Consider the following 13800-nt stretch of genomic DNA (forward strand, 5'->3'; position numbering starts at 1 on the left):
TCCTTTGCGCAGCTTAGATCTGGCCTCACTGTACATAAAATGCCATGTGTTCCCAGCAGGATTCAGCCCTTCCAAGGCCTACCCTGCAGCCAAATCTGATCTACATATTTACAAGCTTGTAAACAGGACAGGGTGGGTGAGTTCACATTCTTAGAAAACCAAGTGCAGAGAAAAGAACTTCTGAGTTGGAAAAACAAAGCGTAGTCTTGGGTCCGACCCAGCAAACACAGTGGGTTTTCCAAGGCTTGGATGACTTGTTTGAGAATCTTTCCCCTCCGCTCCTTTTCTGCAGGATTTCCCAAGCTTGTTCTTTAGTTGGAAAAAATAGACTTTCTCAATGTTTCTGACCAGAGCAGAGGAGACAGCTTGATAGAAAGGAACATTTTATCATGGAGAGGACCTGAAGTCAGGCTTCTGTTTGCAGTAGACACAGAGGAACAGCACCTACTTGCAAAGGGAACTTTAAGGAAGGTATTAATTGGAGTTGCACAGAAAAAGCCGTCTGGAGTGCTTATCACAAAGTGCCTTTCTGTCTGCCAATAAATGCGAGAACCAATAGTCTAGAACGGTGGTTCCCAAACTGTGGTCTCCAGATCTTGATGGTCCATGAAGGCTTAGGAAACAGTTCTTGGAAAACCAGTTTATAAGGGAGCCGGTCAGTCTGCCAAAAGGCGTTATGAGGATTAACAGGTTTAGGTTCAGAGTTGGAGAACAGCTGGTCTAAATCCTTGTACCATGTCCATTTGCTAGAAGCAGGGAGCTCTTTGTTGCAAGGGGTGAAGAAACATATTTGCAATTTCCCTGCAAAAAAAACCAAAAAAGTTTTGATGACATTCCATGAAATATGTGTCAAAGGAGTTATCACAGGGCTAAGTCACAGTAGTGCCTCCACTAACTTGCCCATCTTGCTGAGAAGTTTGTCATTGTTCCTCTCATTAAAATACCCAGAGTTTTCTCTAGTACATTGTTATGGCGAAGCCTCAGTGACCTCCCAGAGTCCTTTCTGGCATCTGTTTTCCTTGGTTATTGGGGTTTATTCTTAGTTCAATATGTATTTAATTAAGTTCTCTGCCCTCTGTATACAATATTTTCGTCTCTCTAAATAACAATGCTAATGATCATGAGCATCTTGTTGATATTTTAGAGTAGTCCATGAAAGAAACATTGTCTTAACAATTAAGGTCATGCAACATTTCCTAATATCCATTAGACGTTATGTCAGTGTGAGGTCTGTTGGGAACCTCTCCAATATTTGTCCCTTCCACAGTCTACAACCTCCACCCAACTGAGAGCATCAGTTCTTCCCTCTGTTTATCACAAGTTTTGAATGTTAAACCCTGTAAGATGGTTTCAAGGTATATCAGGATAGTGTCTCAGCTGGTTCATCAGTCATTGAGGTGCCTGAGCAAAAGACTGAAGCACAGACCCACTGGATTGCCAATGGAAGATGGTTGGGACCTCAAAGAAGTAAACATTTCCTCGTAAGCCATTCATCTCCTTTTACAGGGGTCTTTGGACAAACAGAAGCGTTAAGGCTATATTCTTAACCAACCCCATGTTGAATTTTGCCTTCATTCCTGAGAAATCTCATGTGAGAATTTACGTTCCTGACTAATCCTACAGCTCGTCATGAAGGGAGCAGAAACCCACAGCAGATATTGATCATACTGATGCCTTGTGTTGCTGGACACCTTCTGATTATATCTCCTAAAAAGGGATCACTTGAGGCAATTCTTCATGTCACAGAGAGAGGAAAGACTTTTGGATTGTGGCATAGGTGACCTACTGCATTTCCAAACCTCTTTGCACAAGACTCCAAAGCAAGGAGTTAACGGTAGCCAACCTCTCTTGCTTCTCTGTGCACAAAAGCACCAGATTTAAGGTCTTTGTGGTCCCAACACTGACTTGGCACAGCACAGGTTTGATTGGGAAATTGATAGGTCAAAGCCCAGGGTAGTTTGTCACCAGTTGTATGAGATTCATTTCGCTGAGCTGGACTTGGTGCCTGATCAAAAGCCAGACATCCAGGGCTCAATTCAGTAGCCTAAACATCAGTCTCTAGTGTGACCTGAACCACCCCAGGGTCCCTGAGGCACCTGCACAGATCAGGCTGATGCGGGGCAATTTGCAGAGGACTCAAACCCTTTTTAAACATTAGCAGTAGATTGGGGTGTCTAAATTAGTTGTGTCCTCCTATGTTTAACCAACTGAGTCACACCAGTGAGACATCAGTGCAAGCATCAGGAAGCAAAGGATATAACCTCCTACTGCAAAGGGTTATGGTCCACTGAGAGAGAGCATTATGCAAGCCATTAGCTAAAGACAAATTTATCGATGGAAGAGAACTTACACGGTTTGCCATCATACGGTTTGAGTCATGGAGCTTGAATAAGCAGCATCTTTGCTTATTATTATTTGCAACATATGCCTATAGTTGGATTTTTGCCTGTGAGATGTTCTACCTAAGGCTTACTCCCGCTGCAGATGGCACCCAGTCACCTTGTCTGTAAATGCTTCCCTTTCCCAAGGGCTGGTCATACTGGCTGTGTCACCAAGAAGTGTCCTGGAGATGCCATCGTGCAGAGAACAGATGCCCAGGCGCAAATGCAGCAAGACATCAATGCTCAGGACGCTCCCACGTTTGCAGAATGGAGAGCCCCGGGAGTGCTTCTCTCTGAATGACACGCTGTTTTTTGCATTGCCCCAGAGGGAACCTAGCAACCCTGCACAGCCGCTTGTTCATTCACATCCTCAGCCAGATGGAAATTTTCTTTTCAAAGGCTGCCCCAAGCGTGTTTCCTCTGTTTAACCATCCAGGCAAGAATCTCACTGTGGTCTCTGCTGAGCTCACTCTAACATCAGCACACAGATTCCAGTCTTCTTCCTGCTCAGACAGCAAGACAAGAGCTCTTGACATGTGACTCAGTTGCCCTGACTTTTTCCTTCTCTCTGGGGACATATTTTTTTTTTCTTCATTTGCATCTGGCAAATAAGAACCTTCCTGATATTTCCCTTCGGATTTGCCAGATTGGCCAATCTTCCAGACTTCTTTTTTTTTTTCCTAATTTTATTTACATCTTTTTGCTGAGTCTCATGATTTTAAGTTTTGTTTTAAGGTCCCCTTTGGGGCTGAAGTCAGACAATTAGCTGTGAATAGTTAAGGAAGTTGTATACACATATATCTTTCCCGAGCATAAGAAACACTGCAAAAAATATTACATTTTAAGGGAGACTGTACTAGAAGAGAGATGAAAAAAGCTTTCAACTTTGTCTTCTTTTTAATCTTGTGGCCCATTTTCAAAGTCCGTCTTCCTGCTGACCCTGCCATGTTCTACATTGTCTGTGTCCCTGAATCTGCTACCCAGCCCTTCTTGGAGGATGAACCAAGGAGCTGAAAAGGCTTCTCCTGGGCAGGGCAGTGTTGAGGTTGTGTTTAGGGACAGCTTGGTTTCAGGGCATGGAGAGGACAATATCTAACATCAAGCTTGGGGTTACCCTCTGTACAGTCCATTTTCAACACTGAACCATCCACACTCTTCACCACAGAGCAAGAAAAGCACTCATGATGATGAGCTCACCAGGTGGCCCAGGATTGATGTCCTCAGAACCCAGGTCCTGGTTTCATCACAGGCATGAGAAAGCTGATGGGCCAACATTGCCTCCCACAACATGCAAAGGAGATAGTTGGTCCTGATCTTCATTCCCTCGTAAAAGGATTGCCTTAACCACTTGGAAAGCTTTCTTATAAAGTGAACTTGGCTTGCAGTGTCCAGGTGTGATTTCAAAATCTCTCGTCCTTTCTTCTGACTCTTTCTTCCTGAGTAGGGTCTACAGAGCTCCCCTTAAAATCAAGAAGCAGGGAAAAACCTCAGTTGTCATCCTGCTGGCATGTATACTTCAAAAGGATGGTTTTGTCATCATCCCACAGAGCTACAGAGCTGGAAAACAAGAGAATCCCTTCTTGGCCCTTCTACAGACTCAGAGCTCTATGCATCTTTAGATCAACCTCTGTGCAGTGGTAGGTCACAATCCCTAGGGATAAATCGATTTTGCTTTTGTTATCTTGGGCAATACTTTCTTCTTTATGGATCTATAATGAAAGATACAAAGCAGTTTATGCAATGCAGCTTTGTGCATGGTGTTACTGTGGTACATCCAGGATCTTGGAAGGAAAATGCAATAAATGTAATGAATTTTGGAGGGGGGTTTGTGCTTCTGCTTTCAGCTATGTGTCCCCAAATGAAGGGTCAGTGCCCTCCCAAATAACTTGGCACATTGAACTTTCTTTGGGCCCCGTCACACACATTCCCAGCAGTATCCAGCAAATCACAAGTTCAGCTAGAACTTGCTCAGGAGCCAAGCTAACTACTAGGGGTCACCTATACTGCTAATACACACACACACATATGTACATATATATATATTTTTTTTTTTAATTATTATATTTTTTAGCCAGATTATGGTTGCAAGCCCCCAAAGCAAGGGCTGTAGAGCAGACTAGAGCACACTAAGTACTTTATGATACCTGGCCGAAAGCCCTCTCAGGCCCCATACAGTGCCCCAGTGGTCCTACAACATAATTACTCTCTGGTGGGAGTTGTGAATCTCTGGAAGAGCAGAGGGTGTCGTGTGGAAGCCCACCAGAGTGGATCTTCAGTCTGAAACAGATGTATTCCCTGTGATGTGGCGTGAGGGCATATGGAGGTAATTAAGGGAGCAGAGCCTGCAGGGACAACATTGGAGGACTGCATAGTCAAAGTCAAGTCCTTATGGCCTTTTGGGAACAGCCTCTGGAGTGAACTGTTCCCTGAACCAAATTTATCTGGAGAGGTCTAGCTAGACCTCGTTAAGCAAATTAGCACTGTGCACAACCCAAAACTTGAAATTGTTTGTTAGCTTTCTGTTAGGTAACAATGTACCCACGGGGCTCTTCACTGTGTCATCCTTCACCATTGTGGAAGGTTCACTGGTGAAATTCTTCCAGTGATGGAAGTCCCGTCCTGCACAGGAGAGAAATTGAGGTATGGGAAGTTTGGGCAACACCTCCCAAGAGAGGAGAAGACCACCAGATACTGATGACATTAAGGGTGAAATCCAACAGGAGTAACCTTGGATGTCTATGATGTGGACGCCCATGAGGCAAGAGTCTGGGTCCATATCTAAGAACTAGTGTGATCCATCTGCCCAGTACAGCCTTATACTTTAGGACAAGAGGGATCACTCCCTCCTCTGCACAGAGTCTACTGACTAAACCATTGACTGTAAGAGAAGCCTAGGGACCTGCTCAGGTACCTAAATTCAGTGAGATGACTCATAACAGATACCCAAAATTTTGGGGAAATTTGATAACTTGGAAACATCCTCATGTCAGTGATTCCCATCAGTGGTCCAGATCCTGGGGTTGCTTTGAGAAATGCACCAATATGAGATTTGAAGGGAATGGAAGGCAATTTCAGCCAAAGTCCTGCGATTTAGAGGAAATCTATAGAGATATCACAAGGACCATACTGCCAAGAGATTAGGAGACAGGTTTGACCACTGTGAATTAGACAAATTATCAGGACAAGGGCCTGCTGCATTATCCTTCTCTCGCTGACAGGCAAACCACACTCAGTGCTTAAATTTGAGATCCAGCCTGGGAGCATTCATGTTTTTCAGAGCTCTGAGACCCTCAAGCTGATCTCTCTTACCTTTGAAACCTCCACACTACCCCCAACCTACACCATGCTTCCCTGAGCCCCACCACACCACAGGCTGCCCTCTCTTCCTACGAGGACACTACGTGTCAGGTATGCACACCCCACCATAGGCTTTGACACGGCCGAAGGGTCTCCAAGAGGCTTTCTCCAGCCATCAACTTGGGACAAGGTTTGCCTAGAAGGTCAGAAATGGGTAGGGGAGTGATGGCTTCTCCTGCTTTTCTTCTCAGCCAGATCAGGGTGCAGAAGTTGGAGCAAGCAGGCATGCCTACGCGCAGAGAGACATGCAAGCAGGTCATCGGGGCTTTCATTGGCGTGACGGAAGCTGTTGCTTATCTGTGACATTGTTTATGGGGTCAACTGGAAGGCTCACAGGCCTGAGGAATTCCACTTGATATCCCCATGCTATCATCCCCCTGGGAAAATGCTGGAGTCACTGTGAACATGTTGTCCTCCTCCCTACGCCAAGCAGCTCTTGGATCTGTCCTAGGAGGGCAGTGAACTCCTCCATCACTTCAAGACATGCCACCAGCTGCAAGGAGGTGTTAACCCTCTAGGGACCCTGAAATGCCTACAGACACCCAGCAGAACTGGTAAATAGCAGATGAAGAAGGTTGAAAAAGACCCATCAGAAGCTGAGGCTCCCAGTGTCACACAGAAGCAGAGATCCTTGCTGATATGTAGCCCATTCTCCCAGAGCTTGGCAGCCACATAAGGGAGGTTTTCTATCATGGGAGCCCAAAAAGGAGCTGGCAAGGAAGAATGCAAGCTGGGTAATGAGTAGAAAGTAGCAGCTCATTATTATTTTAGCCCAGATTTAATTAATTTACTTTGTGAGAGCCAGTAGGAAAAAAAAACAAAGGTGACTGACTGTTTCTTTGACCATGAGAACCCACAGTGAGATTCAGCAGATATAGTGCATCCTATGTCAGGGTTTCTTCTAAACCAGCAGGCAATTTTCAGCCTGGAAAAGAGAAGGCTCCAGGAAGACCTTATTGTGGCCTTTCCATATTTAAAAGGGGCCAATAAAAAAGATGGGAACAGACTTTTCAGCAGGGCCTGTTGTGAACGGACAAGGGGTGATGGTTTTAAATTAAAAAAGGGGACATTCAGGTGGACATGAGGAAGAAAATGTTGGCCCTGAGGGTGGTGAGAGCCTGGCCCAGGTTGACCAGAGAGGTGGTGGATGAACCATCCCTGGAGACATCCCAGGCCAGGCTGGACGGGGCTCTGAGCAACCTGAGCTGCTGAAGATGTCCCTGCTCATGGCAGGGGGGGCACTGGGGGAGCTGGGAAGGTGCCTTCCAACCCAATGATCCAACCCAAGCCTATGATTCTATGATTCTCTTGACTTTCTGCTCTGACACATCCTGAGTGTCTCCTAAGAACCCTCCTGACCAGTGAGGTCACATTCAGGAGAAGCTCTCGTGATGGGGTCCATGTCCCCACCATGGACCTAATCCTTTATGTGGATTTCTGGAGCTTTCTAACTCAGGAACAGAGTGGTTTGCACCTTGGTAGAATTCTTCTATTATTCCATGAGTTTGGCCAATCATTTTTTAGCATACACAACCTCCTGCTGCAGGGACATCCACAGCTGAGCAACATGCTGTGAGGTGAACCATCTCCTCATCTTTGTTTTTAACCTACCACCCACCATTCTTCATCTCCAGTAATGCCCCTTGTTGTGGAAAAGGCAGTGAATAATAGCTCACTATTTAGCTTCCCCATGGCATTCCACCAACACCCTCAAAGTCCAATTCTTCATACACTATTTTGGTCCAGGATCATTCTTCTTACAAAGCTCACACCAAGCAACTGTGAGGCCCCTTGTCAGTGTGAACAACCCTGCTGGTCCTCACATTTCCCATTCATGGTGGGATGGCATTGGGGCACGACTTTGGCACTTTGTTTTTCCCACCTGCTACTACATCTGCAGCACTTTTGTGCCGTTGACTATTCAGGACATGCTGTAAAGCAGGGACCTTTTAAAACAAAGATGCCCTTGCCAACTGCAGCAGAAAGCAAGCCTGCTCACAGATTCTGGCTGCATACTGGGAGCGGGGGCCAGAATTTAGATTGGACTGGGTCCATTTTCATTTTTGCATTTGTCTTTTTTCTTGTTTTGCTTTATTTTTTTGAGCCCTGAGCGCTGGGACCAGCAGCTCTCCAAACAATCCAGTGATATCACCTTCGAGTGAGTCATGGGGAGGGCAGGGTGGAGAAGTGCAGACAAGGAAAGATCATGAGATTGTGCTCAAACCATCTAAAACAAAATGGGATATGTGTTTGGATATGTAAAGGGAAGACTACATCCACTAGCGACCCAACACAGCATGTCACAGTATTTGTACTTGGCTGGTTTTTCCCCAGATATGAGCAGGGTGATATTACCTAGGAAAAAATATAGTCACACAGTACACAAATGCATATGCATGTGCTGCTTACACAAATACACACACACACACATTCCATAAGAACCACAAATAAATTACTCTTTAGCTTTTACTTCAGAGCACATATCTTATTGGCTTAATGTTGCAACACCAAAAAAAATGAAATTCAATCTTCGGATCATGTTTAGACTGAGTCCAGTCACTCTGCACGATGGGGACAGCTTTTCCTGATGTCACCTGCAGCTTTCTTAATTTCTTAATGATCCTGAAGATAATTCTGTATGGTTAAAACAGGACTTGCAGTCCTTGATCTGACCCAGCTCTATCACTAGGATGTAGACTCTGCAAGATGTGGAATGACCTTTTATAAAATGCTGAAAGGAATAAAACCCCGAAAGGAATTTCAAGCCCTCCAGCAGTATTATTATAAAATCTTTATTTATGAGGACAAGACGAAATCCTCATCAGGATCTCTATAAGCCAACATAGATCCTTCTCAACAAGACAGTAGGAAATATGAAGGATGAGGCTCTGCACTCAACCCTACCTGGGAGTATCCTACACTGAGATACAACCAGGATCCATGGACAAGCCAAATCTCCTTTGTCTTCTCCCTGTGAGGGCTCTGAGGTCCCAGACGCTCCAGCACAATAGGGGGTTCTTGGATCCCAGGACACACACAGTGTTGCTGCTCACCACACCAAGACCACCCTGTGGACGAATGTCCCCAAGGTGGATGTCAGCACCTCCTCCTTTGGAAACTACAGCAAGCTTTGCCATTCTGTGTTGAGCTGGATGCCCAAGAGAGGTGTCCAGCAGGCTGATTTTGAGTGAATAGGAGCAGCGCTGCTTTGACACACGACCAGATTTCACAAACTTGTATTGTGTCACAAGTACTGCAACATTTGGCCTTCCTGTTCTTTCCTTGATATTGCCCTGTTCTGGCTTTGGTGCTTTTGGAGGCAAACCATTAAAAAGGGCTCTTATACTGAGATGTCAGGCTAAAGTGCTGGTGCATAATTCTCTGTTGTTTTACCTGATGTTTTACTCCCATTTTCTGTTTCTGGACATTGAACACATCTGAGTATGTTTCCTGAGCTCTTCAAGTGTCCGTTACTCGGTACTGTCTTCCACACATCCTAACAACATCTATACTACTATATAGGATAGAATCATAGAATCACAGAATAATAGAATCATAGGATAGTTTGTGTTGGAAGGGACCTTCCCAGCTCCCCCAGTGTCCCCCCTGCCATGAGCAGGGACATCTTCACCAGCTCAGGTTGCTCAGAGCCCTGTCCAGCCTGGCCTGGGATGTCTCCAGGGATGGTTCATCCACCACCTCTCTGCCCAACCTGGGCCAGGCTCTCACCACCTTCAGTGTAGCAAATTTCTTCCTCATGTCCAGCCTGAATCTCCCTCCTTTAGTTTAAAACCATCACCCCTTGTCCATTCACAACAGGCCCTGCTGAAAAGTCTGAGCCCATCTTTCTCACTGGCTCCTTTTAAGTTCTGAAAGGAGTATAGTAACAGTGTAGTAACTGTATAACAACTATATAGTAACTGTTAGAAAGCCTAGTGCAAAAAACCTCCCTCTCTCAAAATGTTGTTGCATTTTCATGCATATGAAAGCAAGAGCTAATTTCTCCATTCTTTACTCATTCCCTAAATAAGGCCCCACAGCTCTTCCTTATGTGCAGCCTCCCAGTGCCTACCGAAAGAATCTGATGCTCCAGCGTGTACAAAGTTACCAGCCAAGGACCTGTTCTGGGGACTCCCTGCCTAGTTCTGTTCACCCCAGTGTGATCAAATGAGGAAACCATGGGTGTACTCAGGACACGTCTCTTCCAAGGGGCACTCTTATTTGCATGGTAATGAGCCCCTTGTCTTCGGATGTACACAAGGTTCTAGCGGGTGAAACACAGCCAAAGTTGAAATTCAGAGAATTCATAGCTTTTTTTTTTTTCTTTTCAATTTGTATTTTGTATCTGGATGAAAAGGGTAAAGTATGTAGTACAGAAACTGTGTAGTGCAATGAACTGCTAAATGCTGGATATAAGTTATTATTTTAACAGCCATCAGGCTGTTTAAGCAAGCGCCAATCTCTTAAGTAGCACGGCTCAAGCAGTAATTATGAGTCTCATTTCTAAAGAGACCCTTCTTTTATTTGCTTTGTTACCATAGTTTTTTGTTTTCTTTTCCTCTCAAAGTTAAAAAAATGCTACATAAAGCTCTTCTGAGAACCCAGTGCGCACTGCAAACAGGGTTCACAGCAACGCTGTGAAAGAGTTCATGGTAATTGGCCTCTTTCTTCAGAGGGGAAACTGAGGCAGGACATCTCTCCCTGACAAAGGAATGAGCAAGATTACATGCTTAATGAAGTCTTTCACCTTACATGGCCCCAAACACTCACACTAAGCTATGGCAGGGTCAAGCTGGGACAACTCAATGCCTTTGGGCTGAGAGCCAGGGATCACCTTGCAGAGAGGACAGGGCTGTGGGTAGAGGCTGGTCCATGGCAGGATGGAGAGAGGGGGAACCTGGGCAGGAACACAGACCCACCCCCTACTGCCAAAACCTGATACTGAGGAGAGAAATTGATGCTGGGCTTGGAAAGCCACCTGTGGTCCACATTGCACAAAGCTTCAGATGGTGCATGGTGGTGGGTTGGAGGCAGCGTGAGAAGGGGGAAGGCTCAAAGGCGTCATCATATGGAGAAGAGAGGAGATGTTACATGCAATGCAAAGAGGGATGGCTCCCAGCACCACTGAGATGTTTAGAAGCTCCTGGCTAAACACTTGGGGGTGGTGTTTCTGCTGTGGTTAGAAACATATGTGGTGATTCAAGCAGCCTATAAGCAACCTACGAAGTTCACCGCTGTCCCAGAAAGAATCACAGAATCATAGGATTATAGAATGGTTTGGGCAGACAGGGACTTTAAAGATCATCTAATTCCAACTCTCCATGCAATGGGCAGGGACACCTTCCACTAGACCAGGTTGCTCAAAGCCTCATCCAACCTGGTCTTGACCACTTCCAGGGATGAGACATCCACAGCTCCTCTAGGCATCCTGTTCAGTGTCTCACCCTTTTAATCAAAAACAACTAAGGAGGAGTCATTGCTTCTACAAAACCCAACTCCTGTGTTATTGCTCTGTTCAAAACCACAGGCTACGACACCAGCGGCTGCTCATTAAACTGCAAATACCACTCATTTCCATAAAAGACCCAGGTCTTTCCAGCACGGAGACCTTACTGTCCCCATTCAACGCCTCCTTCAGCACATATTGACAGCCAATGTGTACTCCAGCCCTAAGACAGGGGTTGGCCTTCAGCAGATATTTAAGTTGCACGGCTGCATCTCTGTTTTCCCTGCCTAACCATCAGAAAATGCTGAGATCTGTCTTTTTTCCCACCTGCCAGTGATGCAGTAGACCACATACCTAACGCTGAGTCTGGCTGTAACTTCTGCACTTTTTAGGGATGAGACTTTGCTGGAACCAGTGTTCTGGGTTTCCTGGCTGATGGTTTTTTAATCCAGCAAACAGCTTGTGGAGCTTTTATGTATTGTCAGTCCAAAATTTCTGTCTCCTGGCACCTGTTTTACTGTTTTGACACCAGGCTTTTGAGCACAGGGAAAATAATAATGATATCCAGAGCTAATGTTATTTACTAAAATACAAATTAGCACTCAGTCACATGGTGGTACTATTTGTCATCCAGAGCTAAAATTAAAAGAAATTAAGGCTGAGTCAGAAAGTTATTTCGGATCTGAGTGGGGAAAGAGAAGTGATAGGGCCATGTGGGTGCAACACTGACATCTTCTGGCTGCAAAAAAAAAATCCAGCTTTTTCACCAAGAAAAACACTGGGAATCTCCAGCACAAAAGCATAAATAGGGTTGGGGTGGACAAAAGAGCTTTTTCAAGTAGCAGATACAAGCTTGGAGTGGTGGATATTATCTGAGCCCACTTTAAGAGTCCACATTAGCATCACCACAAAATTTGAACAGCGAGTGTGTAACACTGATGATACAAAACACATGAGCGTAGGAGGTGAAGGGGTGTTGCTCTTCCGTCAGTGCAGGTGACAGGGTTGTATCCATCCTTTTACGTCTCAGTGGTGAACTGTGCAGTGCCACACGTAGGAAGAGGCAGGCACCAAGAACCGATCCCTGCAGAACATCCAAGCAACAGTTTTCTCCATCTGATCTGGAAGGGGACAGGGCCTGGCTACCTTGGTTGATAAATCAGGGAGGCATGGGGACCACTGAACCTATTCCCCAAAATGATGCCCTCAACTTCGCTACAGGATCTCAGGAGGCAGCCAGGTTCCCAGGTGTGGAAAATAACTCTTGGGTGCAAGTCTCCTGCATCAATTCAGAGCAGGATAGTTGAACCCACAGTGAGCAAAACGAGTTTTGCCATGTGGCTGTTGGATCATTCACCAGGATTTTCCCCTCTGAAGTGCATTCTGGACTTCAAGGGTGTAGCTGGATGGTGGTCTGGAGACACATGTGAGAAAAATCCTCCAGCCCCCAACCCCTCATGCTCATGTAGCAGCAACAAAAATTAACAGCCTCCCTCCAAGCTGTAAGGGCTTGACTTGATGGCTCACAGCTGTATTTGAGGGTGCTGGGAGCCCTTTTGCAGTGGAGTATGAGGTTCCTGCCAAAGACATGGTATTATCCATCATTATCACTTTAGGGTTGATGCCTTGCAGTCCTGCAGTGGCCAGATCTTCACTCTGGTGGCAGTGACATTGCTAGCCGAGGGCCTGATAGCAGAATCACACCTTTCTGCAGGTATCACCTCTTCCAGACTGAGCCGACCACGACCCTTGCTACCCTGTGCTGCCATACCCTTCCCCTTCCTCTAACCATGTTTCTTTTAATCTCTTCCAAGGTTCTTTCTTCCCATCTCTGAAGCCCTCCGAAATGGTCTTCAAGGTCATCTTCTGGCTGGGATACTTCAACAGCTGCGTGAACCCCATCATCTACCCATGCTCCAGCAAAGAGTTCAAGCGAGCTTTCATCAGGCTGCTCAAGTGCCAATGCCACCGGAGAAGACGGCCCATCTGGCGTGTCTACGACCACCACTGGCGAGGGGCCTCCGTGAACAGCTCAATGCAAGACTCTGAGACAGACCTGAGGCCCAGGATTAACACCCTGAACAGCTCGTTCATATTTAACTCCTCCTTGCAGGAGAGGGCCAGTAAGAGGCGAACACTCAGCTTCAAGGGCTGGAAAATGCTCACTCCTTTCCAGAAACCAGCATCCACCCAGCTGAAGGAGAAGATGAACAGTCTTTCTAACAAAATCCGGGGTGGTTCCAGCAAAGGGGGGGTGACAGCCACCTACAAAACAGAGGTGGAGTCTGTTTCTATTGGGATCCCTCATGACTTCGTGGAAACCATTGACTATCAAACCCATGACTTAACAGACTGCTGCGGGCTGCGAGAAACAGATATTTGAAGCCATTGGGACAGCTGTCGGTGGTTTCTTTAGAGGTATCATCTAGCGGAAACATGAAGGGATACCATCTGTGGGTCTGTCAGGCAGACTGGAAGCAGCAATCAGGTATAAAATGCAGTTGCCCAAAGGTTATACAAGCATCCTCCATGCAGAGGTCAGCCCCTTCTCCGGGATTATGGGTTCCTCAAAAAAGAGCCAATGGTGTATCCCATTTCAATGAGCTGCAGCAAGAG

The 13800-nt window shown here is 45.9% G+C and overlaps 1 protein-coding gene across 1 annotated transcript in view; it reads left to right on the forward strand.

Annotated features, from left to right (window-relative positions):
* The window catches only part of ADRA1D (adrenoceptor alpha 1D), a gene marked incomplete at both ends in the record, with an annotated part of 45442 nt that extends 31875 nt beyond the window's left edge, over positions 1-13567 (forward strand). The window contains one exon of the mRNA XM_082050222.1: positions 12999-13567. Coding sequence (XP_081906348.1) covers positions 12999-13567 — 569 coding nt within the window. The remainder of the gene's footprint in view (positions 1-12998) is intronic.
* Positions 13568-13800: the final 233 nt, after the last annotated feature.

Source organism: Streptopelia decaocto (assembly GCF_964273445.1).
Source record: "Streptopelia decaocto genome assembly, chromosome: 4".
In the NCBI taxonomy this organism is placed as follows: domain Eukaryota; kingdom Metazoa; phylum Chordata; class Aves; order Columbiformes; family Columbidae; genus Streptopelia; species Streptopelia decaocto.